Source organism: Capra hircus, chromosome 3 (assembly GCF_001704415.2).
Source record: "Capra hircus breed San Clemente chromosome 3, ASM170441v1, whole genome shotgun sequence".
Taxonomy (NCBI): Eukaryota; Metazoa; Chordata; class Mammalia; order Artiodactyla; family Bovidae; genus Capra; species Capra hircus.
Window position 1 is genome coordinate 62065185 of NC_030810.1, and position 18246 is coordinate 62083430.

At 42.5% G+C, this 18246-nt stretch overlaps 1 protein-coding gene across 1 annotated transcript in view; it reads right to left on the bottom strand.

Moving 5' to 3' along the window:
* Positions 1 to 18246, bottom strand: part of MCOLN2 (mucolipin 2) — a 63518-nt gene that overhangs the window by 25386 nt on the left and 19886 nt on the right. Inside the window, exons 3-6 of the mRNA XM_018045686.1 lie at positions 13658 to 13831; positions 10304 to 10457; positions 2350 to 2434; positions 1608 to 1704 (exon numbers count right to left, since the gene is read on the bottom strand). Coding sequence (XP_017901175.1) covers positions 1608 to 1704; positions 2350 to 2434; positions 10304 to 10457; positions 13658 to 13831 — 510 coding nt within the window. The remainder of the gene's footprint in view (positions 1 to 1607; positions 1705 to 2349; positions 2435 to 10303; positions 10458 to 13657; positions 13832 to 18246) is intronic.

Here is an 18246-nt window from a genome sequence, read left to right on the forward strand (position 1 = left end):
CCCCGAGTCTGTGAAAAAATTATTTTCCACGAAACTGGTCCCTGGTGCCAAAAAGATGCTGGTTCAAGGGGTGTATACATGAAATTCTACTAAATCTACATTCAGATTCAGAGAAACCCTAATGCAAAACAGCCAAATGGTCTGAGGAACAAAAATGAGAATTCACCACCAATTTCTGACACGAGAACACAAAGATGTCACTTATTACCCTGAGTGGAATTTATAAGCATTTGCTTCAATTTAGTTCTTTGGGTATGAGATTCTAGGCTTTTACTATGCTAGAGATTATTTTTCTAATTGCTTCAAGCACTACATATAATGTTTTCAGGAGTCTTACAATGTTTTCAGATGTGGCAAAGACTGCTCCAAGGTTACGGGTTGAATTTAAGATTTCCAAATGCCCTCAGTCTTCCACATTATATATCAAGCATTTAAAGTGTATAAGTGACATATACAGAGTATGTTAGGACTTAAGAGAAGCATGTTCAGGGCCTTCCTGGAGGGAATGAGGCTTTGAATGCCAGGACTAGTGAAGTTTAGTCCTAGCTCATAGGTATAGAAGTGAGGTTTGTATAGCTTAATTCCTTAACCTCTGGTTGGTCATGGAGATATTCTTGGATTACACTGAGAATATGTGGCATGCATGTGGTTTGTGCTCAAAGATGCTCACTTGTGGGTTCAATCATAGATTTGATCATGGGTTCAATCATAGCTGAACATACACGTCCAGCTCTCCAAGCTCTTCGCCTTGGATTTCATCATGAGTTTTGCAACATGCAGGTCACCCCAGGAGATAAATTATGCTACTTTCTGATCCAGACATTCTTCCCTACTTACACATCATAATTTATAATTACTTTTATTTCTTTGTTGACCTGTTTTTCTATCTATCTTTCCCACTAGGGTATAAGCTTCCTGAGGGCCATGGTAACTCTAGAGCATGACAACCTGCCTGCTGCCTTGTAGGGACTCATAGAGCACTTAGCAATTGTTAAATGAAGCACACTTCTGAACTGCTAAAACAGCAACAACACATAACAGCAGTTTAGCATTCAGTTTTGCCCATCACTAACCATGAGAGAAGGAAGGGGGAGAGAGGGAGGGAGGAAGGAAAGAAGGGAGGGAAGAAAGAAGATAGGAAGGAAGGATTCCATGGCACATGGCCACCCATCCAAAAGTAAAAGCTGCAGCAACTGATGCTTTGCAGACTGGACTTCAGGTCAAGGTGGAAGTTTCTGCCTTGAGGTTTGAAAACATTTGCTACAACATTTGCAAAGACCTTCCTTTGATAAAAGGAAAAACATTATAGACACTCAAAGCACTGGTCATAAACTAAAAAAAAAAAAGTGTTAGGAGAGTAGGAAGTCAAAGTCCACTTTGAAAACTCCTCTATTCAACCCAGAAATCTAGTTTTAAAAAGTTGGAACAGGTTTGCCTCATTTTTAGAAGTCACAGCCTCTGGACCAATGATGCTATAGCATGGCATTCAAACTGTTTCAAACACACTTTTGTCTAATACATTTATAGGCAGGTGCACTGTACACTCCGCACCTACAATAGGAGTCAAGAAAAAGGATAAAAAATGGCTTAGTGAAATAGATACTTGCCATGTTCTGAAAGACGTAACAGTCTGGAAGCTCTCGGGAATGAATCGTCTGCAGGTCAATGCCTTTGAGTTGAAAGGAGATGTCAACTTGCAAGAGGCTGAATAAAAACATATTACAAGATATACATTGTCACAGTCTTCCTACCCTACTCTCCCTTCCCCATCTATGTCTTCTGGGTAATGAGACTTAAAAATGTTTTTACTGGGGCTTCCCTGGTGGCTCATTGGTAAAGAATCCACCTGCCAAATCAGGAGACATGGGTTCGATCCGTGATCTAGGAAGATCCCACATGTCACAGAGCAACTAAGCCTGTGCACCACAACCACTGAGCCTGTGCTCTAGAGCCTGGGAGCCACAGCTACTGAGCTCCCATGCTGCAACAACTGAAGCCCGCACGCCCTAGAGCCCCTGCTTTTCACTGCAATGAGAAGCCCTCGCGCCACAACTAGATAGTAACCCCCACGTATCGCAACTAGAGAAAGCCCGTGCAGTGCTGAGTCTTCATTGCTGCACGGGCTTTCTCTAGTTGTATGTCTCAGGGAACTCAAACAGGGGCTCTGTATCAACCCAGAGGGGTGGGATGGGGAGGGAGATGTGAGGGAGGTTCAAGAGGGAGAGGACATATGTATACCTATGGCTGATTCAGGCTAAAGTTTGACAGAAAACAACAAAATTCTGTAAAGCAATTATCCTTCAATTAAAAAATAAATTTGAAAAAAATTAATTAAAAAAATGTATTTACCGATAAAATTCCAGCCTGAAGAATGACGAATTCTTCCAGTCCTGAGGGTCCTTGGAGAGTGCCTCGAGGTCTAGGTGAATGCAGTCTAGGGCCATGAAAGAACCACAGTGACTGTCAGGTAAGAATCAGATGCTACAACCCGAAGGCCAACGTGTGACGAGGAGCAGGAGGCTCACCACGTTCCAAAGCATCTCACGTGTTCATTAATCACAACAGGAAGACCAGTAACTTTATAGCGGAGAGCCTGGCAGGCCCCACCCTAGCCACATGATCAAAGTTAACATCATCAGGAATGAGATAAAGAGACATCATATTTCTCCTGAAATAATGTACCATCTGTGTGGCATTTTCACACCAAATACATAACCTCAATCCAGTCACAAACAGGAAAACTCAAGGGAGGGACATTCTACTCCCTAAAAATGTTAAAATCATAACAAAAAAAAAAGCAAAAAACTTCATTTTTCTCTAGATTATAGGAGACTAAAGAGTCGGACACGACTGAGCGACTGAACTGAACTGAACTGAACTGGAAGATACACCTAAGTACAGTATGTGATGCTGGACCAGAAAGTTGGGTGTGGCTTCTGCGATAGAGAATATTAGGGCAACTGATGAAATGTGAATAGGCTTTGTAGATTATACTGTTGTATCCATGTTAACTTGTGTTTTTGAACACTGTACAGTTTGGGGAGAGGCGCACAAGTATTTTGGGCTTCCCTGGTGCTTCAGACAGTAGAGTCTGCCTGAAATACAGAAGACCCAGTTTTGATCCCTGGGTGAGAAAGATCTCCTGGAGAAGGAAATGGCTACTCACACCAGTATTCTTGCCTGGAAAATCCATGGACAGAGGGAGCCTAGTGGGCTACAGTCCATGCGGTCGCAAAGAGTAGGACCCAACTGAGCAACTAACACTTTAACTTTTCTTTCTTGATTCAAGTATTTAGAGGCAGAGACATCATGTCTGTCCCTTATTCTCATGTTTCAGGAGAAATTTTTATATGTAGGAAGAATGATAAAGTAAATGTGGTAAAATTAACTTTTTTGGTTAAGTACCTTTGTTTAGCATTTGGGAAGGTTAGACGAAAGGTATACAAGGACATCTTTGTGCTAGCTGGCAAGCTTTCTGTTTAGTCCAATAGTTTTTCCAAAGAAAAATATTAAGATAGAGGAAAGGAACCTAGATTGTCTTCAAATAAAAACAAATTAGGAGCTGTAAACTATATAAGAATGATTCCAAGACCTTCACATAAAAATTCGTCTCATTGTTTTGTAGCCTAACACCTTGGCAGGAAACTGAGGAGGCCTGGAGACAATGAACACCATTCATGGTCAATGCCTTTCAAGGTCATCCAGCCCTGATGCCAGAACTGGTGTGAACCAGCCTGGCCAATTCTCATCCAGGCTGTTGCTGTACCTTGGCCCCACCTCGAAAATAGGAAAGTCAGGGCCTCCTGCAATGCCAGACACTAGCTGCTGCTGCTAAGTCGTTTCAGTTGTGTCCGACTCTGTGCGACCCCAGAGACGGCAGCCCACCAGGTTCTGCCGTCCCTGGGATTCTCCAGGCAAGAACACTGGAGTGGGTGGCCATTTCCTTCTCCAATGCATGAAAGTGAAAAGTGAAAGTGAAGTCCCTTAGTTGTTTCCGACTCTTAGCGACCCCATGGTCTGCAGCCTACCAGGCTCCTCCGCCCATGGGATTTTCCAGGCAGGAGTACTGGAGTGGGGTGCCATTGCCTTCTCCAGACACTAGCTAGCTGCTCGAGAATCCGGGTAGGGCCCATGGGTTGTTCTCTGAGAATCTTCTGCCACAGTTCGACTCTTCATTTGCTTATCTATTCCCTCAACTAGAGGACAAGGTCTGTGAGAGCAAGGGCATAACTGTTGTGGCTGTTAAACACTGCTTAGCATATAGGACACTCAAACTATGGAGGATACACTTACATTTTACAAAAATCAGGTGTTCTGGTCCAAAACTGAGGACATGGAGCTGAATGGACCATTCACCAGCCACAATATTTAAGGGCAGGTGTCATAGGGGGTGTCTCCCTGTGTTTGGCAAACGGACCATTAGGGTGGAGGAGCAATTCAGTGTTGGTTTACCTGACTGGGCCTTGATTGATACAATGAGGATAGATAATCAAAAGAAACTCACTTTTTATAGAAAAAGACTCATGATGATGAAAATAGCAAACACATATGGGGACTTACTCTCTGCCAGGCATTGTGCTTGGGGTTTTATATCTTCTCTTGTTTAACGCATCATCTTGTTTAACTCCTGCAGCAACCTTGTGAGATGGACACTATTGATTTTACAGATGGACCAACCAAGGCACAGAGAGGCCAAGAAACTTCCTTAAAGTCACACAGCTAGCTGGTGGCCAACCAGAATTTAAGTCCACATGTGCTCAGTTCGAGCCTGAGCTTTTCCCCAGTACACTGATGAGGCTGACCCCCGAGCTTCTATTTCAGAAACTCAGGAGACCCAGGCTTTCTACCTGATGTTCAGTAAATATCTGCTGAAAGCTTTCAGAGGCCAGGCACTGAAGACAGCAATGAACAAGATAGACAAGGTCCATATGGAACTTACACTGTAGCAGGGGAGATAAGCCAAGAATGAGAAATACACACAAGACGATTTCACAGTATGCGCACTACTGCAAAGACAGAGCGAAGTGATGGGGGATCAGAGGGTGGCGTGGCCCTCCCTGGGGAGAACTGCTGGGGAGGGGCTTTGAGGCACTGGGGCTGTTTGAACTGACACCTGAAGGAGGAAGGAGCCCCAGCTGAGCACAGATGCAAGGGGAGTGCTCCAGACAGAACAAACCTTGCGGTACATATATACAATGGAATATTACTCAGCTATAAAAAAGAACTCATTTGAGTCAATCTGAATGAGGTGGATGAGCCTACAGCCTATTGTACAGAGTGAAGTAAGTCAGAAAGAGAAAGACAAATATTGTATATGAAGGCATGTGTATGGAATCTAGAAAGATGATACTGATGAACCTCCACTGCAGGGCAGCAGTGGAGACGCAAACGCAGAGAATGGACTTGTGGACACAGTGGGGGGAAGGAGAGGCTGGGACGAACTGAGAGAGTAGCATGGAGACATGTACATTACCATATGTAAAACAGATAGCCAGTGGGAATTTGCTGGGTGATGCAGTGAGCTCAACCCAGTGCTCTGTGACAACCTAGAGAGGTGGGATAGGGTGGGAGACAGGAAGGAGGATCAGGATAGAGGGGACATATGTAAACCCACGGCTGATTCATGTTGATATATGGAAGAAACCATCACAATACTGTAAAGCAATTATCCTCCAATTTAAAAAAAAAAAAAATTTTTTTTTTTTTTAAGTGAGCACTAAGATCCAGGTCAGAAAACTCTTGACTTGTTTGGGGGCTTCCCTGGTGGCTCAGACAGTAAAGAGTCTGCCTGCAGTGCAGGAGACCAAGGTTCCATCCCTGGGTCGGGAAGATCCCCTGGAGAAGGAAATGACAACCCACTCCAGTACTCTTGCCTGGAAAATCCCATGGATGGAGGAGCCCAGCAGGCTATAGTCCATGGGGTCATAAAGAGTCAGACACGACTGAGTGACTCTAAGATCCAGGTCAGAAAGATCCTGACTTGTTTAACAAGCAGCAAAGAGGTGGGAACAATGAACTAGGGGTAGGTATGAGGGCCTGAGGGGAGGCAGATGGTTGACCAGTACTATAGGGACTTGAGGGTTTTATTCTAAACAGAACAGGAAGCCACTCACAGATTTTGGGCCAGGGAATGATATGATTCCATTTCCCCAAGTTAAAAAAAAATATCATTCTGATTGCTGAGGGACAGGGCAGTGGGTGAAGATCCAAGCAAGAACGACAGAGGTTTGGAGCACAGAGGTGGCAATGGAAATAGAGAAATCAACACATTCAGGTTTGGGGCTTGAGCAACTAGGAATATGATGGCATGATATGAAAATACTGCTTTCATTTTCTGGGATGGGGAAGAGTAAGAAAGAAATGGGGTGGCAGGGGCAGAGCGGGAGAGGTTTGAAATGTTCTGTTTGAATGCAACAGGTTTGAAATCCTTAGTAGCTGAGTCATAGTGGGGTGAATGGAAGAGGAGTCTGGAGTTCAGGGAGGAGCTGAGCTCAGAGAGGAGGGGTGTGACTTCTGAAAGCTGAAATGGGTGGGCCCTGGTGCCGTGGGGGGCGCCTTTGACTATGGCCTTACCTCTGTGATACCAGGATGACAGGGAGTGGAGAGGGGCTGTGCCAGGAGGCTTGCAGATTATGGTGGCACCATGAGTGTGTTCTGCTCTGCCCTGTTTCTCCAGGGGCATCAGCAGCTGTGGCAGTGGGGCTCACCAATGGAAGACCCTGGTGACGGTTGGGAGGACCCAGGAGAGAAAAAAGTGAGAAAGGCAAGCGCCTGCCCAAGCAGCTTTTGTAAGGGAACATGCTGATGGGTAGGGCTTCCCTGTTAGCTCAGCTTGGTAAAGAATCTGCCTTCAATGCGGGAGATCTGGGATCAATCCCTAGGTCTGGAAGATCCCCTGGAGGAGGGCATGGCAACCCACTCCAGTATTCTTGCCTGGAGAATCCCCATGGACAGAGGAGCCTGGAGGTCCATAGTGTCGCAAAGAGTCAGACATGACTGGGAGACTAAACACAGCAGAGCATAGCATACTGATGGGCAGAGGTGTCCTAGCGTGTGCAGGGTGCACTGAAGGCTGATGGTGAGGGATGGTAGAAAATGTGTGAAGTTGGCAAGAGAGAGATCTGTGCAAAGTCAAAGGCCTTCAGCCGGGGAATACGAAGCCAATACTTCCCAAGTTTAATGTGTGTACATATCATTCACAGATCTTGTTAAGATGGAAATGTGGACTCAGCAGCTCTAAGGGGCCCTGAGATTCTGCCTGTCTCACAAGCTCCCACGTGAGCTCCATGTCACTGGGCCTGGAGAAGCAAAGACCGTTGGCCACTGAATCACGGCATCACCAAGTCTGACTGTGCCTCAGTTTCCTCACCTGTAAAGTGAAGTTCAAACTGAGGCTATTTAAGGCCCTTCTACCTCTAACATTCTTATCCTAAAGGAAGAGGGAAAAAATAACATTTAAATTAAACTGATCTGAGTAGATGACAATATTCTGAAAGGAGGAGTAATATGTTAAAAATCTGTGTGCCAGATATACTATCCTAGGTCTTTTTCTCCTGTATTTCATTCATTCTAAGACATTAATTTTTGTCATTTTCAACTGTTTCTAAAACTGATGAGTCTTCTTAAAAATTGATGACATCTTAGATTCAGAGAAACGTGGCAGCATATGTTAGTCAGTGTTACACTACCTGTAAAATTTGCCTTATAAAAGGCTACTTGACTATTCAGGTTCTTTCACTGTGATAATAGAGTTACACTTTAACTCTGCCAATGTCTTACCTTTTTATGCTATAGTCACACACTTGGTGGCAGCAAAACCTAAGAACTGAGGGGTTTTTTTAAGCATGGCAAAAGCCCTAAGTCAAAAAAACCATCAAATCTCAAACAGAACAAACTGGTATTGGAGTAGCAGCCTCATCATTCAAATGCTTCTCATTTACAGGGCAGAACACTCGAGCAGATGGAACAACAACCCTCCCAGAGACAAAGGGAGGGTGGAATGGATATGTTCTTAAAATGACAGGAGCTAATGATGAAGTGGTCATAATGTTTCACGCTAAGAACATGTGGAAAGGACAATTTAAGAAATTCAATGTGCAGTATAGAAAGTGAAGCACCGTATTAGAATGATACCCATCTAAATGTTGTAAAAAAAAAAGTTATTTTAACAGGATTCACAACAATCTCCAGTGAAGCTGAATTGTAAAGCGATATGTCTAGAGCAGACAGGGGTATATACCCTCAGCATGAATTAAGGGAAACCCTTAGTTTGAACTGTTCTATCAGCCATGCAACTAAACAGAAACCCACCGGGAAAGCAGTACACAACAGATCTCTGCAGTGAGCACACTGAACGATGCTCCTCTTAGTTGGAAAGATGCTGCAAAATTCATAAGTAAGTCATCTAGGACAGCTTCTGCTAATTCACCTACTTAAACTATAACACCACACCAATAAAGTCAAACTCAATCCCTATTTATACTGTCTGCAGGCTTCCTCCAACGTGTCTAAGACCAGAAAATCTAAAACCCAGTATCAAGTATTTTTAAGAATATTTTTACACCTTTTGAATAGATACATCAAAAAGTTCTCTTTGACCAGTTATTTTTAATAAGTCAAAAGATACAATCAGCTGGCTTCAGCAGTCTCTTAAAGTCAAATTAATAATCAACTTCTCTCTATTTGGTTAAAAATGGTCCATATGATAGAAAGCAAGTGACCAAGAACACTTGGTCTGGTAGTCTGGGAATAAATCCTGCTTTCTGCACTATGTCTCACCTAGCCACTGATACCCACTTGGCCACATTTCTTTAATCATTTTTCCAAGAAAAATCAATTGAGGAAAACAACATATGAATCACTGGAAAACAGTCATATGATCCAATTAAGTCTCACATTTTTAAAAGGACAGGTGGCTAGTAGTTTATTGTAAGCAGAGGGTCACTGGACAAGCTTTCAGCTCCACCTGTCAGTACTCTCATCACAGTTACAGGAACTGCCCAAGGTGAGGAGCACAGCTGAGAGCTCAGGAAAAAGATTCAGGGTGAAACTGGATCAGCCCCTGCAGACTGACGACAGAACAGCTCTCAGGAGAGAAGATCCTGTGCGGCTGCTGCTGCTGAGTCGCTTCAGTCGTGTCCGACTCTGTGTGACCCCATAGACAGCAGCCCACCAGGCTCCTCTGTCCTTGCGATTCTCCAGGCAAGAATACTGGAGTGGGTTGCCATTGCCTTCTCCAAGAAGATCCTGTGAGGCAATAAGATAAGGCTGCTGGCCACAGAAAGAGCTATTGATGGGTCTCTGGAAGCAACCTGACTGTGCTGGCTTGGGGCTATTTGTTTTAGCGGCAAGAGGAAGGGTCACATTTACTCATTAAAGATTCTAAACAGATAGCCTGCTGAAAAAAAGCACGAGAACCTTTGTTTTATACGGATGTCCCTCTATTATATTACCAAGACACCTTAGAATCGAGTTACAGGAAATATGGGCAAATGAACAATGAAGCTCTCTTTTTAATAAAACCACTCCAAATTTACACTGCTACTAGGACCCTGATTCCTGACCTGTTAGCTAGTTGAGGAGCCATGACAGATTATCTCTGCAGCCCTAACCGTAGGAATGCCTGAGGCGTGGAAGCTGTGCACCAGAGGTTTGTTGAATGAATGACAAAATCTCCAGAACCTCAAGTCAAATACTTTGCATTTATATACCGTATGCTTTTAAATCCTTAACAGCATGTCACAAAACAATTCTACTTAATGAGATGTTGACTTTTGCCAAAAGGTCTCCAGAGAAAATGGGTTATTAATCACAATTCTCCTTTGAAAGAGCATTGATATATTTAACAAATGAGCCACTCCAGTATTCTTGCCTGGAAAATCCCATGGACAGAGGAGCCTGGAGGGCTACAGTCCATAGGATCTCAAAGAGTCAGACATGACAGAAGGACTGGGCATGCAAAAGCAAGCATACCAAGCATTTTAACCCACAATATGTCATTTAACAAATACAGACTCTTTTTTTTTTTTTCAAAAAGCCTAATCACCCCATCATGGAGAGAAAAACTTAAACAGGAAACACCTGTGCATTTACCCTAAACCCAACAATCTTGAGTTGCACCAAAGATATCCACAAATGTTCCTGGTCCAGTCAGTTTTCTGAGCCAAAGCCCTTGACAGGCAAATGTTGAAGCCTCAAATAGATTAGCTGAGTGGTTTCATTTGGGTTGCCTGTGCACGAGGGTGTATTTCACTCTTAACACAGAAGCTAATAAAGGCACAGAATCAAATTACCATTGCGTTACCTATTTCAATGTCGCTGTCAATATTCAGTGTCTCATTAGAAGGAAACATGGTCCCTTTCTTGTAATGCTGCTTACAGACTTTTAAAGCAATCCTGTTGTCTTCGCTTTCTCCATAACCAAGGGTTCCCAGAGACAAGTTCCTTAGCCGATGAAACTATTAAAAATAGTTAAATAAAAATACTTATGAGCCTAACAAGTTTCATCAGAAGTTACAGCACATGGAACATTCATTTAACTTTTTTTTGTTTGTCTCATATTCCTCAACAGAATTCCACAAAAGTAAAATACCAAAAGGTAATTTTCTTGGGTTGAGTAAAAACATACTGCCCCACAGTACCTGAAACTAAAGTAAACATGTGGACAGAGGCTCCCAACTACTCTGAGCCAAAGACAAGGTCCTGCCTATCTCTCTGACCTCCTAGCCCACTATGGGCCACTGGCTCCACCCACCACCTCCCAAGCCATGTGGGCTTCCAGGCAGTTCCTGGAACTCTCAAGGCACACTCCCGCCTGGGGCCTTTGATGTGGCCTTTGCCTAGAAGCCCAGGTTATCTATCTGCAAGGTTCACTTCAGACCTTATGCGAATATTATTGCCTCCAGGAGGCCAGTCCTTATCACCCAATGAAAATTATAAACATCTATCTCTAATATACAGGCATCAACAGGCAGTCCAGTCTCCTCCCCTGCTTTATTCCAGTTATCATTTTCGACATACCTCTGAGGACCCAAGCCATCCACACCCACAGCTTACATTAACACAGCTTTCCCATCTGCCTATCTGCACTAACAGGGTTTTACTGGCCCCCATCTCACCAAAGAACTGGGGCTTTTGAATTGTGGTCTTGGAGAAGACTCTTGAGAGTCCCTTGGACAGCAAGGAGATCAAACCAGTCAAACCTGAATCAAGGAAATCAACTCTGAATATTCATTGGAAGGACTGATGCTGAAACTGAAGCTTCAGTACTTTGGCCACCTGATGTGAAGAGCCAACTCATTGGAAAAGACCCTGATGCTGAGAAAGAGGGCAGGAGGAGGAGGGGGTGACAAAGGATGAGATGGTGTCACCGACTCAATGGACAAGAATTTGAGCAAACTACAGGAGATAGGTGAAGAACAGGGAAGCCTGGTGTGCTGCAATCCATGGGGTTGCAAAGAGTCACATACAACTTAGTGACTGAACAACAACTATCTTTATTAACATGGATTTATTATTCCAGGAAACTATTGCCCAGGAACTTAAAAACAATAACTGTATTGTTTATTTCAGAAACATTGAAAAACCTCAAACAAATGACCAATTTGAAGATTCAGTCTAACAACTTCCAAGACCTTTTGTTCAGTTCATTTCAGTCGCTCAGTCGTGTCCGACTCTTTGCGACCCCATGAATCACAGCACGCCAGGCCTCTCTGTCCATCACCATCTCCCGGAGTTCACTCAGACTCACATCCATCGAGTCAGTGATGCCATCCAGCCATCTCATCCTGGGTCGTCTCCTTCTCCTCCTGCCCCCAATCCCTCCCAGCATCAAAGTCTTTTCCAATGAGTCAACTCTTCGCATGAGTTGGCCAAAGTACTGGAGTTTCAGCTTTAGCATCATTCCTTCCAAAGAAATCCCAGGGTTGATCTCCTTCATAATGGACTGGTTGGATCTCCTTGCAGTCCAAGGGACTCTCAAGAGTCTTCTCCAACACCACAGTTCAAAAGCATCAATTCTTCGGTGCTCAGCCTTCTTCACAGTCCAACTCTCACATCCATACATGACTACTGGAAAAACCATAGCCTTGACTGAAAGTGAAGTTGCTCATTCGTGTCCGACTCTTTGCGACCCAATGGACAGTAGCCTACCAGGCTCCGCTGTTCATGGGATTTTCCAAGCAAGAATACTGGAGTGGGCTGCCATTTCTTTCTCCAGGGGACCTTCCCAAACCAGGGATCGAACCCGGGTCTCCTGCACTGCAGACAGACACTTTACCGTCTGAGCCACCAGGGAAGCCCACTAGACGGACCTTAGTCGGCAAAGTAATGTCTCTGCTTTTGAATATGCTATCTAAGTTGGTCATAACTTTTCTTCCAAGGAGTAAGCATCTTTTAATTTCATGGCTGCAGTCACCATCTGCAGTGATTTTGGAGCCCCCCAAAATAAAGTCTGACACTGTTTCCACTGTTTCCCCATCTATTTCCCATGAAGTAATGGGACTGGATGCCATGATCTTCGTTTTCTGAATGTTGAGCTTTAAGCCAACTTTTTCACTCTACTCTTTCACTTTCATCAAGAGGCTTTTTAGTTCCTCTTCACTTTCTGCCATAAGGGTGGTGTCATCTGCATATCTGAGGTTATTGATATTTGAATACCTCCCCAAACCCTCACAGGGATTTGGGGATATAGGATTGCTATATCCACCAATCCTAAACTATTAATTATATGAGGACCTTTACCCAATTCTTATCAAGCTCCCCTCTCACTGAAAGACCTGCCTTACACTAGACTTCAAAATCTATATTTGGAGTTTGCACTCTGCACCCTACGGAAAATAGTCAAGGAGCACCCTGACTATTAGTCAAGTCAACAGAACACCTCTGTTACTACTGTTAGCAGTGAATTTAGTTTTGTTCTCAATATATTTTGTTTTGTTTGTTTGTTTTTGGTGGGGTGGTGTTTTCAAGGAATCAGCATCTAGTACTATTTCACTTCTTTTCATTCGCCTGGCTCCCTCCAGAATTAAGTTCTATAAGGACAGGGGTTTTGTCTCTTTTATTCATGATGTAGCCCCAGTGTGTTGAATAGTACCTGGTACATAATAGGTACCAAAATATTTATGGATTGAGTAAATGGATGAATGAAAGAATAAGTATTTCTCTCCTTTAAATACTTTCTTCAGGCCTACCAATCTGGTTTCTCAATACTGTCTAGATATGACATATCCTACTCCATATTCTTAGGGTTCAGCTAGGCTTATTAATGATAAAACACCAAAATTGAGATTTAGAATCTTAGATTTGATCTCTCATTCATCACACCTTCTGAGACTATAAGCCTGTTTTTAGCTATTTGGCTATCTGATCTGGGATAAAGTAATTCCCAACAGAAGTGGGTGGGAAGGGATAAATACAAATATAAATCTTAAAACATAAAAATTTAAATCAGCAAAATCTATTGTATGGAAATGTAGCTACAGAAATAGCAATAAACACTTTTTGGCAGTTAAATCAGAATACGTTATGTATCTTAATATGTTATATATACCAGAATATATGCATAATTTTTTTTGCTAAGACAACAGGTCAAGGTCAAGGTCAAGTATCAATATATTCTTCAAGTTTAGATATTAATAATTCACAACAAAAGACTTGCCTGATTAATAGCAAAAAAGATGCTGTCATATGTGTCCTCTTGGGTATACACACTGCAACTGTAATCATCTTCATCTGAACCAGAATATCCTTTCAAAAACAGGTGCTTAAAAGCAGCAGTGTTTTCTTCCTTGAAAGTAACGACCAGCTGGTTACTTAAACCAAAACGAACAAGCTAGGAAAGAAAATAAAATAGAAATATATGTATTTTACCATTTTCCAAGGAAGGCAAATGCTTGCTTACTATCATTAACCCTCATCTATAAACATCAGCAAGAAAAATCTCACTGCTTTGGTTTCTATTAATCATATCAATGTCAAAGGACAAGAATTCTTCACCCTAGAAACAACCTCATCAAGCTATATTAGCAACTTGAAGTAGCATAAAATTAGAAGAGGTGACCACTCCCAACGACTAATACCCTTCAGTTCAGTTCAGTTGCTCAGTCATGTCCGACTCTTTGCAACCCCATGAATCACAGCATGCCAGGCCTCCCTGTCCATCACCAACTCCCGGAGTTCACTCAAACTCATGTCCATCGAGTCGGTGATGCCATCCAGCCATCTCATCCTCTGTCGTCCCCTTCTCCTCCTGCCCCCAACCCCTCCCAGCATCAGGGTCTTTTCAAATGAGTCAACTCTTCGCATGAAGTGGCCAAAGTATTGGAGTTTCAGCTTCAACATCAGTCCTTCCAATGAACACCCAGGACTGATCTCCTTTAGTTGGATCTCCTTGCAGTCCAAGGGACTCTCAAGAGTCTTCTCCAACACCACAGTTCAAAAGCATCAATTCTTTGGTGCTCAGCTTTCTTTATAGCCCAACTCTCACATCCATACATGACTACTGGAAAAACCATAGCCTTGACTAGAAGGACCTTTGTCGGCAAAGTAATGTCTCTGCTTTTTAATATGCTGTCTAGGCTGGTCATAACTTTTCTTCCAAGGAGTAAGCGTCTTTTAATTTCATGGCTGCAATAATCATCTGGAGTGATTTTGGAGCCCCCCAAAATAAAGTCTGACACTGTTTCCACTGTTTCCCCATCTATTTCCCATGAAGTGATGGGACCAGACTAATATACTTACTGGCCTTTAATGACAGAGAAGAAGAAGAGAAAGGAGAAATTCAAAGTTAAGCCTGAATCCATTTTTCTTTTTTTTTTTTAATAGATATGCTATTTTTCTTTTTAAAATTTTTATTGAATATAATTGATTTACAATGTTGTAATAGTTTCAGATGTACAGCAAAGTGATTTAATTATACCTCTATATAAATATACACATTATTTTTTATATTCGCTTCCATTATAGGTTATTGCAAGATATTGAGTATATTTTCCTATGACATACAGAAGGTCCTTGGTTATCTAAAATTTGAATCCATTTTTCTTATACTTGCATTTCAAATTAATGGTTCTCAAAATTGATATACATCTGACCCTTGAACAATATAGGGGTTAATCTAAGTACGATTTATAGTCCACCCTGAGGGCTCAAGGACTCAACCAACTGTGGATCATGGACTGTGTAGCAGTGTTATATTTACTACTGAAATATATCTCTATCTATGCAGAAGTGAATCTGTGTGGTTCAAGCCTGCTATGTTCAACCCTGCTATATTCAACCATACTTAGTAAACCACTAATTCTCGTGTTTTACTGTTTGATAGTCAAATCTAAATGATCTGACATTTAGAAATTGCAAATATTTTTAAAAATCAAAACTGTTTTGCATGCGACTTTTTTAAAACATTTTTGAAAAGTGGCCTATATAATACTTCCTCCAGCTAAGAGGAAATTATCATCAAAGGAATTCAATCCTCTAGCTCAGGAAGAACTCACATAAGATTTACACCTAAGAGTTCCTGCCTCCAAGATCTACAGCATCAAAGCACCACGCAGAATAACAGGGCTCACTCCACCTCCGTGATGGCAAACCCACTCATTGTCACCAAGCACCCATCTTCCTGTGATAGAACTTCTACTATTCCCCTTAAACGGTATCATAGCACAGGGTTAGATGCCAAAGGCTTTCTTCACCAGGAATGAGTGTGTTCTTTCTGCCTTAAAGTTTTCCTCTTAGAATCTAATAAGGAGGGGAAATTAGCAGGCACTGACTGTTTACCCCCAAATCCAAGGCATTCCACACACAGCCTCTCTCTCCACTCACACTCAAATGGACACTCACTCTCTCACACTCTCTTGCACACTTGCTCTCACACTCTCATAAATACTATCTCACACACCCTGTTTCATATATACAGCCTCACAAGTGTTCTACTTCTCTATCTCTCATGCACACACACAGACACACATATGCAACTGTAGAAGTCAAACCTTTATAAACCCCGGCCCACACTCTCTTCCCCATCTCCCTACTTTATCTTTTCATCTGCTTTCTAAGACAGTGAGAGTCCAGAAAATTTGCCCCAAACTTCACCCTGCTAAAGTCACCAAAACAATCTGGGACTCCGCTGTCATGTGAAACCAGCAAGTTCAACAAGATGACCTTGACATTTGTGCTACCTGCTGTCACTCCACGGTTTAATTACTAGACCTTTCCGATGAACAGATGCTAATTTGCACACGCAAACTTACATACTCTTTTTAGTGATTTATGTTTTTTAGTTTTCAAATTTTGTCTGACTTTCTTAAAAGGCTAAATAATTTAAAACAGTTACACTTTTCAGCAATTATCATTCTCTAGGCACTGTACTAACTGCTTCACCTGCACTATCTCATTTACTAACACAACCAGCCTATGAAAATGTTAATACTCTTACCCCCACTTTAAAAACAGATTTAGTCTCATTACACTGCCCATGTCACCTAGCTAGAATGAAAGCCACGTCTAACTCCAAAGTCACTTCTATTATGCTGCGTGATTTTTCATCTGCAGAAAATTCTGATTTGGGGCTTCCCTTTCGAGGAAAGAATTTAGGTGCTAGCTTTGCAGAACTGCAACTGTTGTTGGAGAATGTATACAGATGACACTCTTTAGCATCTGAGCCTCACCAGATCACATTCCTTAAATACCAAATCAAAAGATTGAGCGATTGCTAAACCCAGCTGTTCTAAGGAAGATAGATAAGAAGTCCCACAACATCCAACCTGTGCTGAAAATCAAGCAACCAAAGGCTAAAAGTTATTTCAAGCATGTGATGTCTATCAATGGTGCCTGCAAGGAAATGATAGAAAAGGAAAGGTCATGTTGCTTTTCGAAAGCTATAAAAGTAAACCAGGGGACCAATATACACATGACTGGGGGGTTTATTACATACTGATACACAAATGAATGGGCTTCCCAGGTGGTGCTAGTGATAAAGAATCCATCTGCCAGTGAAGGAGACACAGCAGACTCAGGTTCCATCCCTGGGTCAGGAAGATCCCCTGGAGTAGGGAATGGCAACCCACTGCAGTATTCTTGCCTGGAGAATTCCATGGAAATTTCCTGGTGGGTACAGTGCATGGGAGTCACAAAGAGTTGGACACAACTGAGCATACACACACACATGTACATATATCCAGGAACTGGAACAGTGGCCATCACAATGTCAGAGTCACGTACTGAGTCTGTCCATCCCATTTTATACACTTACAACCTGAAGCTGGGTACTTTATCCAGGTTGGAACAGCTAGAAATGTGACAGCAAGTCTGTTTGACTCACCTGTTAGTTCTCTTGACCACTTGGCCATACAACCTCTCAAACTGAAAAGCTGCCAATTTAACTCTAGAAGAGGGGACATGAGAGTCCCTCTTCCCACACTTATAGTTAAGCTAAAGAAACCCAAAAAGTGAACGGGGAGTGAATAACTTAACAAAGACAGCAGCATTCAATGTACTGACATTTTCAGCTACCATCTTATTTCCCTGGAGTAGGAAATGGCAACGCACCTCAGTATTCCTGCCTGGAGAATCTCATGGACGGAAGAGCCTGGCGGGCTATAGTCCACCGGCTTGCAAAGAGTCAGACACGACTGAGAAACTAACACCACCTTACTTAGATTCAAAGCCCATTACTTCAACTTTGGGAATGAGAGAATATGGAGATATAATCTCTGTTGGACCCACCCCCATCTGGCATCAAGAACAAGAAATTCCCTCCAGACTATTGTTCATAGAACAATACAATATCCACATGCATAGCCTCAAACCAGGTCCAGGTAGGATTCCCCAAGAATCTCAGTAGAGAGAAACCCTGGGGAGGAGATCCTGAGGTCCCCTTTTGACTATGGCAGAATGAAACAGACGCCACAGAGCAAGAGTGAAGAGATGATGGAGGGCTGGTCCACTACAGAGCAAGAGTGAAGAGATAATGGAGGGCTGGTCCACTACAGAGCAAGGGTGAAGAGATGATGAAGTGTTGGTCAAATGATTTTATTTTCAAGAAAGGAATGACAAAAATATTCATTCTAGCCCCACTAAGTAGATTTTAAGATTTGTTGAGACTATAAGACAGAAAAATAATCACACATTAAGTGCAGCCTGGCAAAGATTGTGAATTTAAGAACTGATTATGAAATCAATGGAGGAGAAAATATTCTGTGCCAGGTAAAAACAAGATACCACTGTAATAATATACAAAGAATACGG